This window comes from Mugil cephalus, chromosome 14, assembly GCF_022458985.1.
Source record: "Mugil cephalus isolate CIBA_MC_2020 chromosome 14, CIBA_Mcephalus_1.1, whole genome shotgun sequence".
Lineage (NCBI taxonomy): Eukaryota > Metazoa > Chordata > Actinopteri > Mugiliformes > Mugilidae > Mugil > Mugil cephalus.
In genome coordinates this window covers 4449188-4462777 of record NC_061783.1, presented here as the reverse complement: position 1 = coordinate 4462777, position 13590 = coordinate 4449188, and the positions used below count along the sequence as shown (strand labels likewise).

General features: G+C 44.8%; 2 protein-coding genes across 2 annotated transcripts; both read right to left on the bottom strand.

Annotated features, from left to right (window-relative positions):
• Positions 1-1127: 1127 nt before the first annotated feature.
• tpbga (trophoblast glycoprotein a) lies at positions 1128-5377 on the bottom strand. Its single transcript, XM_047605136.1, has 2 exons — positions 4239-5377; positions 1128-4005 (listed from the first exon to the last, which is right to left on the bottom strand). The coding sequence occupies exons 1-2, from the start codon at positions 4490-4492 to the stop codon at positions 3156-3158; spliced, it is 1104 nt and encodes a 367-aa protein (XP_047461092.1). The 5' UTR covers positions 4493-5377; the 3' UTR covers positions 1128-3155.
• Positions 5378-6435: 1058 nt separating this feature from the next.
• Positions 6436-13002, bottom strand: tmem222b (transmembrane protein 222b). Its single transcript, XM_047605137.1, has 6 exons — positions 12857-13002; positions 11995-12079; positions 10542-10573; positions 10335-10431; positions 10112-10242; positions 6436-8702 (listed from the first exon to the last, which is right to left on the bottom strand). Exons 1-6 carry the CDS (start codon positions 12973-12975, stop codon positions 8615-8617), a joined length of 552 nt encoding a protein of 183 aa, XP_047461093.1. The 5' UTR covers positions 12976-13002; the 3' UTR covers positions 6436-8614.
• Between the last annotated feature and the right edge of the window lie 588 nt (positions 13003-13590).

Here is a 13590-nt window from a genome sequence, read left to right as displayed (position 1 = left end):
TGTGTGTACCTGGCGCCTCACGTTGTTTCAGCAGGATTGGCCCTAGCTTTTGTCAAAGTGATAAATGGGAGGCCGGTTGGCTTTAATGGGCAGTTGGGCCAGCTGTACCAACTCCTCCTCACTTGCATCCCCTGGCAAACACAATTAGCCACATTGATCAAGTGAGCAGCAGAACAATGGGTGACACCCCTCTGGAACCACTTGTGTAGTTTAGTCTCCACCTACACTGACCCGGCTTGTTAGAGGTGATGGATTGGAAACGCACTGGAAGCCGGGCCGATGAACTCATTGATCTCCCGTCACAAATAAGACGATTGTTAAAGTGAGGACAGTCAACAGAGCGTAGCCTAGCCTGAGTCAGGGTTTTGGTTTGAGATTGTTTGGAGCTAAATGAAAAGCAGAACGTGTATTTATTCAATGGCAAATGTAAATGATGACACATGTCCTGAGCTGAGAGGGAGAGGCAGCTGTATTTGTCACATCATGCCAGTGGAAGGGGGGTGAATGCCATTTCGTCTCTGTCGTCATGCTGCTGACTGTTGTGGTCTCCCCTCCAACCTTTTTTTTTTTTTACATGTTCAATTCCTCACAGATGTGGCGTTCACTTTTAAGGCATATTCCCTATCATGACCATTAAACCCATGTAATGGCGCCAAGATGTTCCCAGAGACAGGAGGCGTATATAAAATCAAAAGCCTGCTGGGCTCCGGAGGAAACCCGAAAAGAAATACTTCAGATATGTATATTTGCACAAAACCACATGCTGTACAGAATACAGCAACATGAAACTGTCCAAAGTTTGTGGAGCTGCTTCCTCGAATGAAAGCCTCAGCGGTGTAAAGAAATGTCTTGCGGGAAGCCATGCAAGCAAAGCTGAAATAAAGACGTGATCTTTTAATCAGATACGGGCAACATACAGTCTCGGGGAACATAGTAAGAGGAGAGGGTTTTCTTCTTTAGTTTTTAACAAGCCTCTCTTTTGCCCTGGGATTAATGGGGAACGTCTGGATGTATGTGTAAGTTCCTCTTTTCATTGCGTTCCTGCTGAGACAATCTCGCACATGCCATAGCAAACAGACCATATATCTTTTCAAGCAGCCAGACTCATAAAAAGACAAAAACAGGAATGGTCTCTAATCCCCACTTTAATGGGCAGGAACGGAAGTAATGACATGCAGAGAATCATTTTTCTTCTTTCTGCTCCGCAAACCGACGCCAATAACCGGCGGCCCCGTTGATGCCCCGGGTGTGACACGTTGTGTAATTGCAAATGAAAACTCCTCCTGGGATCTTCCGCTCCCGGGCAGTTATTAAGAACGATGACACTTGAACAATAGCTGGACCCGAGCGCTCAGATTTGTCATCATGAGTGAATCCTATTACACGCAGGCATAATGGCCGTCTGTGAGTGCGGAAAGAGAATGAGTGTCACAAGGCATCTTTTGGCGCTGGAAAACAAAGCTCATCTCAGGCGTCTCGCCATCCGAGCTGGCCCTTTGTGTCAGCGTGCCGGGGCCTCAATTGTTTTCTCCTCGGCGAGTAAATGTCTGGCTTAATGTGGTGCTGAGAAATGATACCTAGAGTTTTGTCCAAACATTATGACCGCATTCATTTCTGCTGTTTTCATAACACATCATGAGATTACATTTGGTCTAAATGAGTGTACAGACATCACCGCTTTCTAATGCTTTATTTTGTCATTCCACATGCAGTAAAATGGCTCCGTGTTATAAACATTTCTTGATCACTATCAGAGGAGTTTGGAGAACATCTTGATGGGATGAAGATGCTACTTTGGCTTCAAACAATGGGAGGCTGTTTCACTTCGCTCCAGACCTCCTCCTCTTCCTCCTCCTCCCCTTTTTTTCCCTCTCCAAATACCTAGATAGCTAGCAATTTGAGCAATAAACACATGGAGGAGCGGCGGCTTGCCATTGTCAGTCTGTGTTCGTCTCACTTGTAGTGTCAAAAGGCCACAGAGAATGTTTTTTTTTTTTTGTCACTGAAAAACAAAGATGATGCAACACTTGAGAGAAGAGGACTTAGTCTGGGATTCATTCACTGTCCGGTTAGAATTTGATTCAGTTTAAACATGCACAAGAAACAACTTGACTCCCTGACTCGTCTCAGCACAGACCCCAGTTGTAGGAGCGTAAAATGTTAAAAACTTTCTTCTTCTCCCTTCACTGAAGGCTTGACTCCCTCATGTGGTCTGAGCAAACCGCTGAATGAAACAATGTCGCTGGTGTTTCAGAATCATCTGTGTCTTATCATTGGAAAAGAAAAAAAAAACCTAAACAGAAAAACGTGGAGAGCCAGACTTTTCCTTCAAAGAGCCTGCAGAGCGGCTGTTGTCTTTAAGGAGGGAGGGAGATTGCTTTCAGCGGCCTCAAGCCCGGGACTGGTTCTCATCATTTTGACAATAAAACTCAAGAAGTTGAAACAAAGCAACGTTTCATGAAAAAAAAAAAAAAAACGGAGAGGGGGAAAAAATGAGGGGGCTAGGAGATTTCCGCTGGCCTGTGCTGAATTGTCCCCCCCCTCCCTCCTCTTCTAATCCAACAGCCAAAGAGGAGCAGAGTGGTGATTTTAAGGAGAGCTTTGGAGAAGCTTTTGGTGGCTTAATTCTTCTCAGGCACCCTGGGGCCGGGGCCCGGAGGGACCAAAGGGCTTGAAATGGTTCAAAGATGAAGGAGCGATTGTGCTTTAAATTCCCAGAGGTGTGTTTTTCATAGTGTCAGGGCTTTATTGCAGCGTTTTGTCACCTCTTTTGGAGCTAAATAAAATCCGACACGGAATGCCGAGTGAGCGTGCCGCGCAGAAAAGCGAGCTCAGATCAGTCTTTTTTTTTTTCTTGGGAAATAATACCTAGCCGACTTTAGGCACTTACTGTGGCTTTTGTGTGCACATGAAGAGCAAGAACATTCGTGTCCGTTTAGCAAAGAAAACCATGATAGCAGTCTGCATCAAAAGAGCATAATAGTGGTGATGATGAGGAAAGGTGGGCAGTGCATGCTTCAAACAACGAGGCTGAAATATTAACAGTGTGGTATATATTCACAGTCGAATCTGTACATATTTTACATTTTCTCTACTAATAAATGCATCGGAAAAAAAAAAGTCTGTTACATAAGAAAATACGGCAGATTGTCCTCTCACAAGTCGGCGCTCGCAGAGACCTGTGATAACCTAGGGTCGGAGTCGATCTCAAAGCGGTAATGGTAGCCCTCCCACACCTCCCTGCAGGCATCCCGCATGTCGTAGATGCGCTTCTTGATGCCCTTGCGGTTGAGGTAAAGTACAAAAAGGAAGATGAGGCCTATAAAACCGAGGACAATGCCCAAGAAGACGTAGGAGGTCTGCAGAGCGAGGTCTGCCCCTGCGTCCCTCTGGTGGCATCCCAGAGTCAACGTGCCGACAGCGAGCATGGATGTGTTCCTCATGCCGGCCGGGAAGGCGCACACAAGGCCCTCGGCATCTCTGATGCGACCCTGTGATCTGTTGAGCCACAGAGCGAAGGGTTCAATTCCACACGTGCACGTGAATGGGTTCTCCCCCAGCAGCAGAGCGGCTCTGGGCACGGAGTCCAGCTCCCGCAGACCCTCCTCGGGCAATGCCTTGAGGGCGTTCAGTGTGAGGTCCAGCTCCTCCAGGATGTCCAGACCCGAGAAGGTGGAGTTGTGGATGGCCACCAGGGAGTTGTTGGAGAGCTGGAGTCGCCGCAGGCTGGTCAGATGGGAGAAGACGTGCGAGGGCAAATAGATGAGGCTGTTGTCGGACAGGTCCAGTCCCTGCAGGTTCCCCAGGGAGCTCCAGCGCAGAGACGTGGCCAGGTCCATCACCGATGAGTGGTTGTAGAGGGCTCGGCTCAGGTTGAGCTCCCGCAGAGACTGGTTCAGGACGGTGAAGGCCTCGGGGTGAATCACGGCCAGCTGGTTGTTGCTCAGATCCAGAGAGCGAAGGTTGCGGAGACCGGCAAAGGTGTGTGATTCCACCTCGGATATTCTGGATTCGAAGAGATCCATGAGACACATCACATACGATCACATGCAAGAGCAAAATAGAGTGGACAAATGATGGATGCTTCCAGACATTTACTTTGGAAAAAATGTCAATTTAATACAGCTAAGACACCATAATTCCTGCAACTGTCATACAACCGATTTATTTTCTTCAAAAACTGCAACAGAGATAAACAGACACAACATAGAGCGATGATTCCTCATAACGCGTCTTACCTGTTATTACTCAGTGACAGATTGGTCACATTATCCAGTCCTTTGAAAGACTCCGGACCGATGCGACTGATCTGGTTCCCAGTTATGAACAGATTCCGGGTGTATCCGGGGATCCCGGCCGGGACGCTCCGCAGCTCTTTGGAGACGCACTTCACGGTGTGAGCCGCCTCCGAGCACTCGCAGCGCGGAGGGCACGACGCGTAAACGGAGCCGAGGAGCGCGCAGAAAACAATCCACTGTATCAAATCCAGCATGTTGGACACACATTAAAAGTGTGCGGTTCAAGGTCGCCAGAGAGAGAGAGAGAAAGAGGAGTAACGACTAGAAAGACACGTGCAGAAGATGAAGAAGAGGGACGAATAAAACGATCAGCTCCTCCGAGACATCATCCTCGTTCGCTGACCTGGCTGGGAATGCGCCCTCAACTTTGCATCTCTGCGGAAAGTGTGGCCGGGAGGCAGGGTCTGATTTCCATGAGAACAAAACCGGGGGTCGCGCTGATCACAGGGGGGGTGTTTGATCCTTTGTAGTTGGAAAAGCGGGGCGTCGCTTCTTCTCCAACAATGAAGTTAAAACTACCGAGCAGTGCCGCGATCTGTGGGGAGGGGCTTCTCTCCTGTCCCGATCTGCGAGATCTTCCTCTGGAGGCTGGGGAAGAGAGTTGTGGCGTCGAGGATGGACGAGGAGGAGAAAGTGGTTGGAGTCCCAGCCCTCTCTTTCCTTTAATTCATTGCGGGGACTGTTCCAGCAGCAGCAGCAGCAGCAGCAGCTGTGGTCAGCGCTGCTCTCACCTGAGTCTGAATGTGGATCCAGAAATCCGGACAGAACAAGATACTGAAAGGTATCTTTATTTCTGCCATAAAAGTCATACTGTGCTTTGCAATAAGTGGATTCTGTCATTCCCGGCTCCCCAGGTGGTTTGTGAGAGGTGGAGGAGGGGTGTTTGGGGCCCAGACTTTAGAGCCTTTGATGCCCCCCTCCCCTCCCCGGTCTCGGTGCACCATGCTTTGCAGGATAATAGCCTCTGAGTGGGACTTTTAGCCACTTGACAGCAGAGAATCAAAGCCTTTCCTTAATGTTGATTGTGACACCGTCTGATCATCATTACGGGAATCACATCTGAGTCTGTTTATAGGAAATCCAGGAGGAGGAGCAGACTTTTTTTTTTTTCCCTTTCAGGCCTCAGACGGCCTTGAAATCTTACCACCATCCCTCCCGCTGACAACCTTGATGAAACACAGTCGTCACAACGACATCAATGATGGAATTCCAAGAACAAGAACAAATAGTCCCACTAATTTCTACAATAAAAGAGATCTTTATTATGATTATTATAGCTGTATGTCAGGAACACATTCAGTTCGCTCAGACACTTGCAGGATTCCTAAAATTCCCTGTGGGCTTTGTGACCTGCAGCATAAAAGATATTTTGGGGATTAGAGCAACAAAAGAGGGTTTTGAAATTGCTGACTGGTATAAGTATATATGGATAGTGGCACTAATAATAGCAACCCAACTGTCTTTTGTCAGTGGACTGAATCGCCGGGACCAGAGGTCTCCACATTCCTGGACCTGGCTCTTGGATACAACAAGGCACCGCAGCAGGCAACATTAAACCATTCACATGATCTCACACACGCACCCCCACAAAGGACCGGTGTATTATTTACCTTCTATCTCCCTTTCCTCAAATATACATACGTGTATAGAAATTTATCGGCCGATCTCAAAGGGTCATTCATTGGCTCCTTAGCTCATAGCTCCGAATGTCATGAATGAGCTGCTTCATTAAAGGACAAGCGACACATTCAGGGACGCAGTTTGTCTGCCATTTTCTGCCATTTAGCTCAATTGCAGAGAACCAAAGTTTTTTTTTTTTTTTTTTACTTTTCTGTTTGTTTAAAACTGGTATTTTCCACAGAGTCTGGGCTCCGATGTGAAATGTCACAGCAGTTTAGGCGGAACAAGCGCTTTTCCAGATTTTTTCAGACTTTTTAAACAGAAGCCCCTTTTAGTAACACCTCTCTGAATGCGAGGGCACCAGCCTCCCTGCTGTACATCCTAATTCAATAATTGACTGGCTAAATATTTGAGTTTACGGCAAAAAGAAGTTGTGTTTTCACTATCTCTGGCTGTAAGTGCTTTAAAAAGAGAAGTGTTTTCATAGTTATAAAGTCTTTAACGGTTGAAGGCAGAATAATTTCTTTCCTTATTTTAATGTTTTGAGAAAAAGACTGCAGCTCTAATCTACTGAGTCTGTAGCTATAGTACACACAGAACATCAAATCAACATCAGCTTAAGTGAACTTGTTACACTCTAATACATTATTTAATCTCACTAAAATCACACGACACTTGATAGAGATTAAGAGAAGGATATGGAGTAATAGAAATATAGAAATCACCCACAAGGCAGTTTGCTGCTTTGAAACAATGCAGCCGATGATTAATCAAGAGTCGACTCTGACCTCTATCAGACAGTTTCACTCATATCCTTGTGTGCATGCATTACACACATGCTGGCAAGCAAGTGCATGCTCTCTCACATTGCCACACACACACACGCACGCACGCACACAAGCACACACACACAGGCACTGATCTGCTTCACCGCCAAGCAGACATGAGAAAGTGGAGTAAAGACAACAATAATTACAGTGTAAATTATTCAGAGGAGGAATCTGTAGGGTGAGTGATCAAGTTTGCAAAGTATATAGAGAGCACCTGATGTAGAGTATAATATGTGTTCAAATATTTACAGGCAACATGGGCGGGTTACGCACAAGAAGAGGCCACAGAAAAGCTGCTTCCATCCGGAGCCCAACGAGGAAAACCGAGTGTAGAAAAGTGGCACTGAGTTAGCCCTAGAGTCAAACCCTCACTGCATGAAACGGACTTCGTTTAGAAGTCCACATGTAAATGACATCTACTTTGGATTACGCAGGATGATGGTCGCTTTGTATTAAAGCTGACGTTTCACTATGACCTTAGATTCTGATATGGAGAGGTGGAAAACTGCAGGAGTGAAGCTGGTCAGCCGCTGGGGGGGGGGATGATCAGCCGGCGAGCGTGAAAAAACCTGAGGATCCTGGCTACCTGCTGCTTCTGGCAGCACCGCGGACAAAAGAGAGGGCTCAGCTCTTTTTTTTCTACTCCTGTTTGATTGCAAACAATGAGGGGATTTGAATCTGCTCACGACAGCCATGGCAACGGGTTTTGAGTGCCAACCATCGCGCGGATTTCAGGTTGTTAAAAGGAGCGAAAGACGACTGTCGAACTGGAAATGGAAGAGATGTGTGAGAGAGGTAATCTTCGGGAACAGACTCTCCACATAAAAGTCAAAAGCAGGAAGGGGAAAACAAAACTATCACAGCAGGTTTCAAAAACTCTCACACCAACAGGCGCTTCACTCATCAGCTACAGAGTCACAGATGAGCCGTGCCACTACAGGACTCAGTTTGGGTTGGTCACACATCCCCCGACATTTGGCACATGTGCGGAAAACCGGGAGCATCTCGACTATTCCCTTGGTTTCTCTAGATATTTACCACAGTCACATACACTGAGGTTGCTACAGTTGCTGCACAGATGACCTGCAGTTATAGTACCGTGAGGTGATGGTTGTAATGCATGTATGAAATAGCTCTGAGAAAATATTTCTTTAAGAAGATGAAGACTGTTTGGTATTCTAAAGAGTACATTGAATACAAGTAAGAAAATGCTTAAAAATACAACCTGCTCTTGTGTATTTAGGTTATTAGTTGTAGTAATGTGGAAGAGCTACATTAGATCAAGCATGAAATGCAGTAAATTCTCTAGAAAGGCCGCTAATTGACTTAACATGTTTGTGCTTCCCAGTATAAAAATGGCGCCCTGGAAGCACTGAATCATGGGATTACGCTCGCAGTCCGTTACAAAATACAATCATCAAAATCTGAAAGCAAGGCATGGATGTGTTTCCTCTCGGAGAATTCAACAATGCAGGAACCTCTCCTTAACCGTTAACTTATCTACACAACTTTTAGACTTTGGTGATGGATTAAACTTGCTGTCAGATGTTCAGTAATCCGCTGAATGTTTGTGTGGTCCTGGAAGTGGTGGGTGGGGTTCAGTTCCTTCTCTCAAAGTAGATGAATATAAATGCATTTCCATTAGAGTATATTCCAACTTCAGCACTGCAGTAAAGCCGGCGATAGGCTGTCTAAGCGTGTGCTCGCCATTTCCCGTCCAACAAGCTTCTCTCGGAGGTGAGAAGTCTTTATCTCCTTCGTTACTTTCCCTTGACACCGTGTGATGCCCCCTCTTCTTGTTGTTCTAAAGATCAGCGCCACATCTGACCAGCAGGGGGGGGGGGGGTTTCCGCTGTGGATCCCGGGTCACCGCAGGTTGAAGGCCAGGGCCACCGTAAGGATGGCACCCATCAGCATCAGGAATGGCAGCCAGGTCTTCAGAAAGCCTGCACAGCTGGATCGGACACAAGGAGGAGGAGAGGTGAGCAAACAAGGATGTGGCGACCAGATGAAACGCGCTGTCGATAGAAACGGTTAAGTGCAGTGACTGTGGGCCTGTTCAGACTTGGCATTAACATGTGTTGTCCAAATGCGTTCCGTTTGGAGCTCTTTATGCAAGTACACCCTGACATCATCTGGGGTGCAGTAGAACATTTCACACTACCAAAGGAATGCAGACACATGTGAACACATGTGACCCAGACCACTTCAGAATGTGGTCAGAGATCAGATGTCTCAAACGTGATCTCAATGCGTCCTGGGGCTGTTCACACCCGACTTTCACGCGACCAGATCACCCAGATCTTAATTCTTAATGCAAGGTCTGAACAGACCACCTCCCCAACTGCCCCTATAACATCCTGCTGAAAACCAGGCACAACACCTCTGACCCTGCATTTGCTGTAACGATGGTATCTGTGTAGCTATGTGCATGTACGTAATTTTTTCATGTTTAGTCCTGCTGAGAGGCAAAGAGATGCAGCTGGTGTGTGCTGCTAAAAGACAAGATGTTGAGAATAGACGATTTTACAACAGACAACTGTATGTGACTGTATTATCACTGTGCAGAAAGAAGCATCCTGATGGTGGTACGAAGGTAACGGACTGTTTTGTGTCTTCTTCTTACTCTCTAATAGTGTTTGCTACAAGGACTCGCTGGGATGTCTAGTGTTTTCTTGTGATATTGGCACTCAAAGGCTATTTGGAGAAATGTCCTAAATACACTTTCCTAGAATCAGGACTGGCTTGTGTCCTGAGAAACAACAGGATCAAGTAATACTTGTGAAATCGTGCCCAAGCCCCTGGGATCCTGAGAGAAACTTATTCACAAGCTTGAGCCCTACTTTGTATAGTGACTCAGCAGCACATTGCAAGGCTCCTGATAAGAAACTTAAGAATGTTGTGTTTATTAGTGTTACTGTACTATACTATTAGTCTGTATGTGCTTTTACATAGTAGAAATGCATTGTGTGTACTGTACTGTAAGGAAGTGGGTTTAAAATCAGCGTGCACTGTTGGGGCTGATCTAATGGGGCTGAGAGCGTACAGCACACGGACATGAGCAGGCAATTGGTGAAGCTCTGCCAGACTAACACAGCAGCCACCTTCTCTGCCTGCTTGTTTCAAGGACTTGGACAAGTGAGACACCTGTTCAGTTGGACTAAGTTCAGGTGGCTCACGTTGCTGGTCAAGAGCATTTCCTGCCGCACTGTCCAAAGTGAAATGTTCACCTACAAGAACGTGAACACCTTCAGCTTTTTTTCATCATTTGTCAAGTGTGAAAATTATGTTTGATCCACATATACTCAGCTAAGTCTTTCTCTTTCTGCCCATCAACACTTGGTCATGTTTACTGTTTCTCACCTGACATGTTTTCCATGGATGAGAACGAGGAGGCAGAGGTTGACCATGTTCCAGGAGGTGCTGTTTTCATATCGCATCAGATTCAGAGCCATGGCAACATGTGAGTGACAGTTGTCGCAGCATAGGTTGTGCTTTGGAGAAAACAGGATTAAAACAAATAATTACTGGTGCTTGCTGTTCGATCGAGTGAATAGAAGCCAAGCCCACGTGACTGTTTATTTACCATCCTGTGCTTATACTCCTCGGAAGCATCGTGTACTGCAGTGTCCCAGGCGTTTGAGCCACTAGCGTAGACTTTGCTCACATCAAGCATCCAGTACCTACATTTAAAGAGAAAACCAAACTGTACTGTTGAGAGATGGAAAGAGACGGGTTTTCTCCTCTCAAAATACACTCACTTAAAACCGATCAAAGATTTTTGATGACTTACTTTGTTGGTCTTCCAAAGGCCATGTTGTCTTCCTGCAAGAACAAAACATTTTCAACATTTTAACTGGGCTCATGGCAGGTTTTTTTTATTTTTCATGGTGCAGACTTAATAATTAGGTCAAAGGCAGTGCAGTAAAAATGATAGCCTAAACCTTTCAAGATTCTCATGAGAAAAGCTTCTCACAGTCAGTGCGTTTACATGCACGTGAAAAAAAAAAACAAATTATTGCCTTAATCGGACTATAACAGGAGAACTTAAGTGCGTGTAAACACATTAATCCAATTAAAATCGAAGTTCTAATTATCCGATTAAGACACCCAGATAATGTGATTGAATCGGACTTTTCAATCGGATAATGCATGTGCGAAATGCTCCACGACCGCTGCACTTGCGCGTGACCCCGAGACAAAAACGTCCAAGAAAGCCGATCGCAGAAGAAGAAGAAGAAGAGAAATGGAGCCGTCTGAGGGATAGCGCGGATCTGCACCTGAAGTAGCGTGAACATTACGTACGAGATTAAAAAATGTACTAATATCCGTCTGGTTGTTGTTTGTAATGCCGGTCTGCTGCATGAACACTCTAGTTTATTATATCACGTAATAGGTCAACCGGAAATTGGGCCGTATTAATGTGGTATAAACCTGCTGAAAAGACACGTATCGCCACCTAGTGTGGAAGAGGAGAACAGTTATTCGATTTTCTTGTGCTGCATGTAAACTGGGACAAGGACTGTAGTGAGAAAGTCAAATTTTGAGCACAGCTCGATTAAGCTCTGCATGTAAACACACTGAATGTGACGAATATTCAGCTGTGCACCTAAACACATCTGGGCTCTTTGGAAACCTGGAACGCATTGTTTACATGGTTTAACATTTAGCATTTAGGAAATGTGCGTCGCATCCTGTTTGTTGCAATTCACCATTAAGTTTGTTTGTGTGCACTGCCCTAATGGGTCCAAATTAAAACTGTGAAACTGCATGATGGATTTAGAACGGGGCTGTGGCAAATAAGACAGAGGGTTGTCTAGTGAAAACTTGAACATCACTCAATTATTTGCCACCACTCAGGACAACGTCATCCAGTCGGCTCATGCATTGGCACATTAAATGCAAAAACAATGTCTCGTTCAATTATATAAGAAGAACCTACATTTGTGATCATTGTAATGTAACAACAAAACAAATGCTAGCATGAAAACTCTCCAGAGTTTAAAATTGTTCTTTACTCTGAAGCACTTTGGTGTTTGTTGAGCTTTCAGTCTTACTGACTAAACTCTCAAAACTCACGCTTCCTCCTTAAAACTCAAAGTGTGCAGTGTATCCTCACGCCACCTGATATATTGTGCTAAAGCAGATTCCCTAGTGCACTTAGCTCATGCTCATTAACACAAAGGTGTACACAAAATACTCTCACGGTCTCATGTAGATGCGACAGCGGCACAGTCATTACTCACGGAAACAAAGTAAGGCCCAGCAAAGTCCCGGATCACTCCGGTGGAAGTGCAGATCCCCATGTGGCCGATGAATGGAAGCAGCCATCTGAGGAAAAACAAGAAAAAGAACATAATATTAATCCAAATAACACAACTACACCGCACAGACACGACCAGAGGAACGATTAACTATTAACTATTAACTATGCAGCACTCGTTCAACTTCCTGTAGTTCAGGTAGGATTTATAACCAAGTGTAACACAACGCCCAACATGAGGAAACATAAGGAATTTTTCGAACGATTTCTCATCTAGATCTAATGTCTTCCCGTTGTAAACCCCACACGTTTGCTTCTAGGGCAGCATTAGTTAATACTTATTACGTAATATTGACATTTTAAACTAGACAGAGAGGAACGTGTTTTTTGTTGTTGCTGGATTGAAAACAACAGATTATAAACAGAGCAACGCAACCAAAGTCATATACACGCACAATTAGTATATGGGCATAACTATGATAAGAAAAAAACTGTAACTTTAGAAATTATTTGAACTATATGGGTAAGTTTAAGAGTAGAAACTTTCAGTTGTTCTCAATTTTGTTTACTTTGCGTTAAACGGTTTCTCTGATAAACGTAACTAAACAATGCACTTAACCAATTCTATCGTAAATTGTGTTCCTTGTATTTAAACGTTTTGTATTTTCGTGAGTCAGACTCCTCATGCCAGCAGAGAAACGGGTCTAATGTGACAGTTGAGCGGACAGAACCCAGCAACAGGATGCTCCGGTTCGCCTGCTAGCATGCTAAGCTAATACAGCTGTCACTTCATGTCCCGAGCTTTTCCTCAAAAGTCCATAGGTACAGCGGCGGCGTCAACTCACGATAGCACGGGGATAGGTGTCCAGACTATGCAATAAGGATAGCGACTGGCCTCCTGGTTAATTTTCTCAGACGCTAAGTGGTAATTTTTCATGCTGTCTTTTTCATCAACATCCGCCATCACCAGCTGTAGAACGCGAACTTCATTTGTCCCTGCGTCACATTACCCAAAATACAAGACCCACACCGGAAAACATGCCATTTTCAGTTTCAAAATAAAATAAATAAGCGTTTCCGTTTTGCTAAACAATGCTATAATTGCTATATAGGCACACTTGCCATTTTTTAAATTTGTTCCTTAATTGTAGAAAACATAAAGCTGAAAATATGAATTATATTTTTTATATAGTTGGCATCAAAAATTTGTGAGTGTTTTACTTTGAAAAATATAATCAGAAGCGCCCTGTCTTATTCGACGGCACTTGACACTCGCATGACAGCAACAGCTTCCGGGATCCCTGAGAGCCAGCATAAAGAATGAATCGCTCCAGCAAAATTTCAGTCCAGCAAAACATTTATTTCCTTTGACCGAAATGTATTTCACGCTTGCAGGTGTTTCATTTCCTTTTCAATCTCCTTCATCTGTTTTTCAAGGATTGCTTTTTGCTGGAAGAATTCATTCCCATTGCCCTTTGTTATCTGGACATATTGAACCGTTTTTGTCATTAATAACTGGGGAAATTTTAACTCAAGCAACAACTCGAGCAAAGCTGCATTCGAACTGTATAGTTTAGTA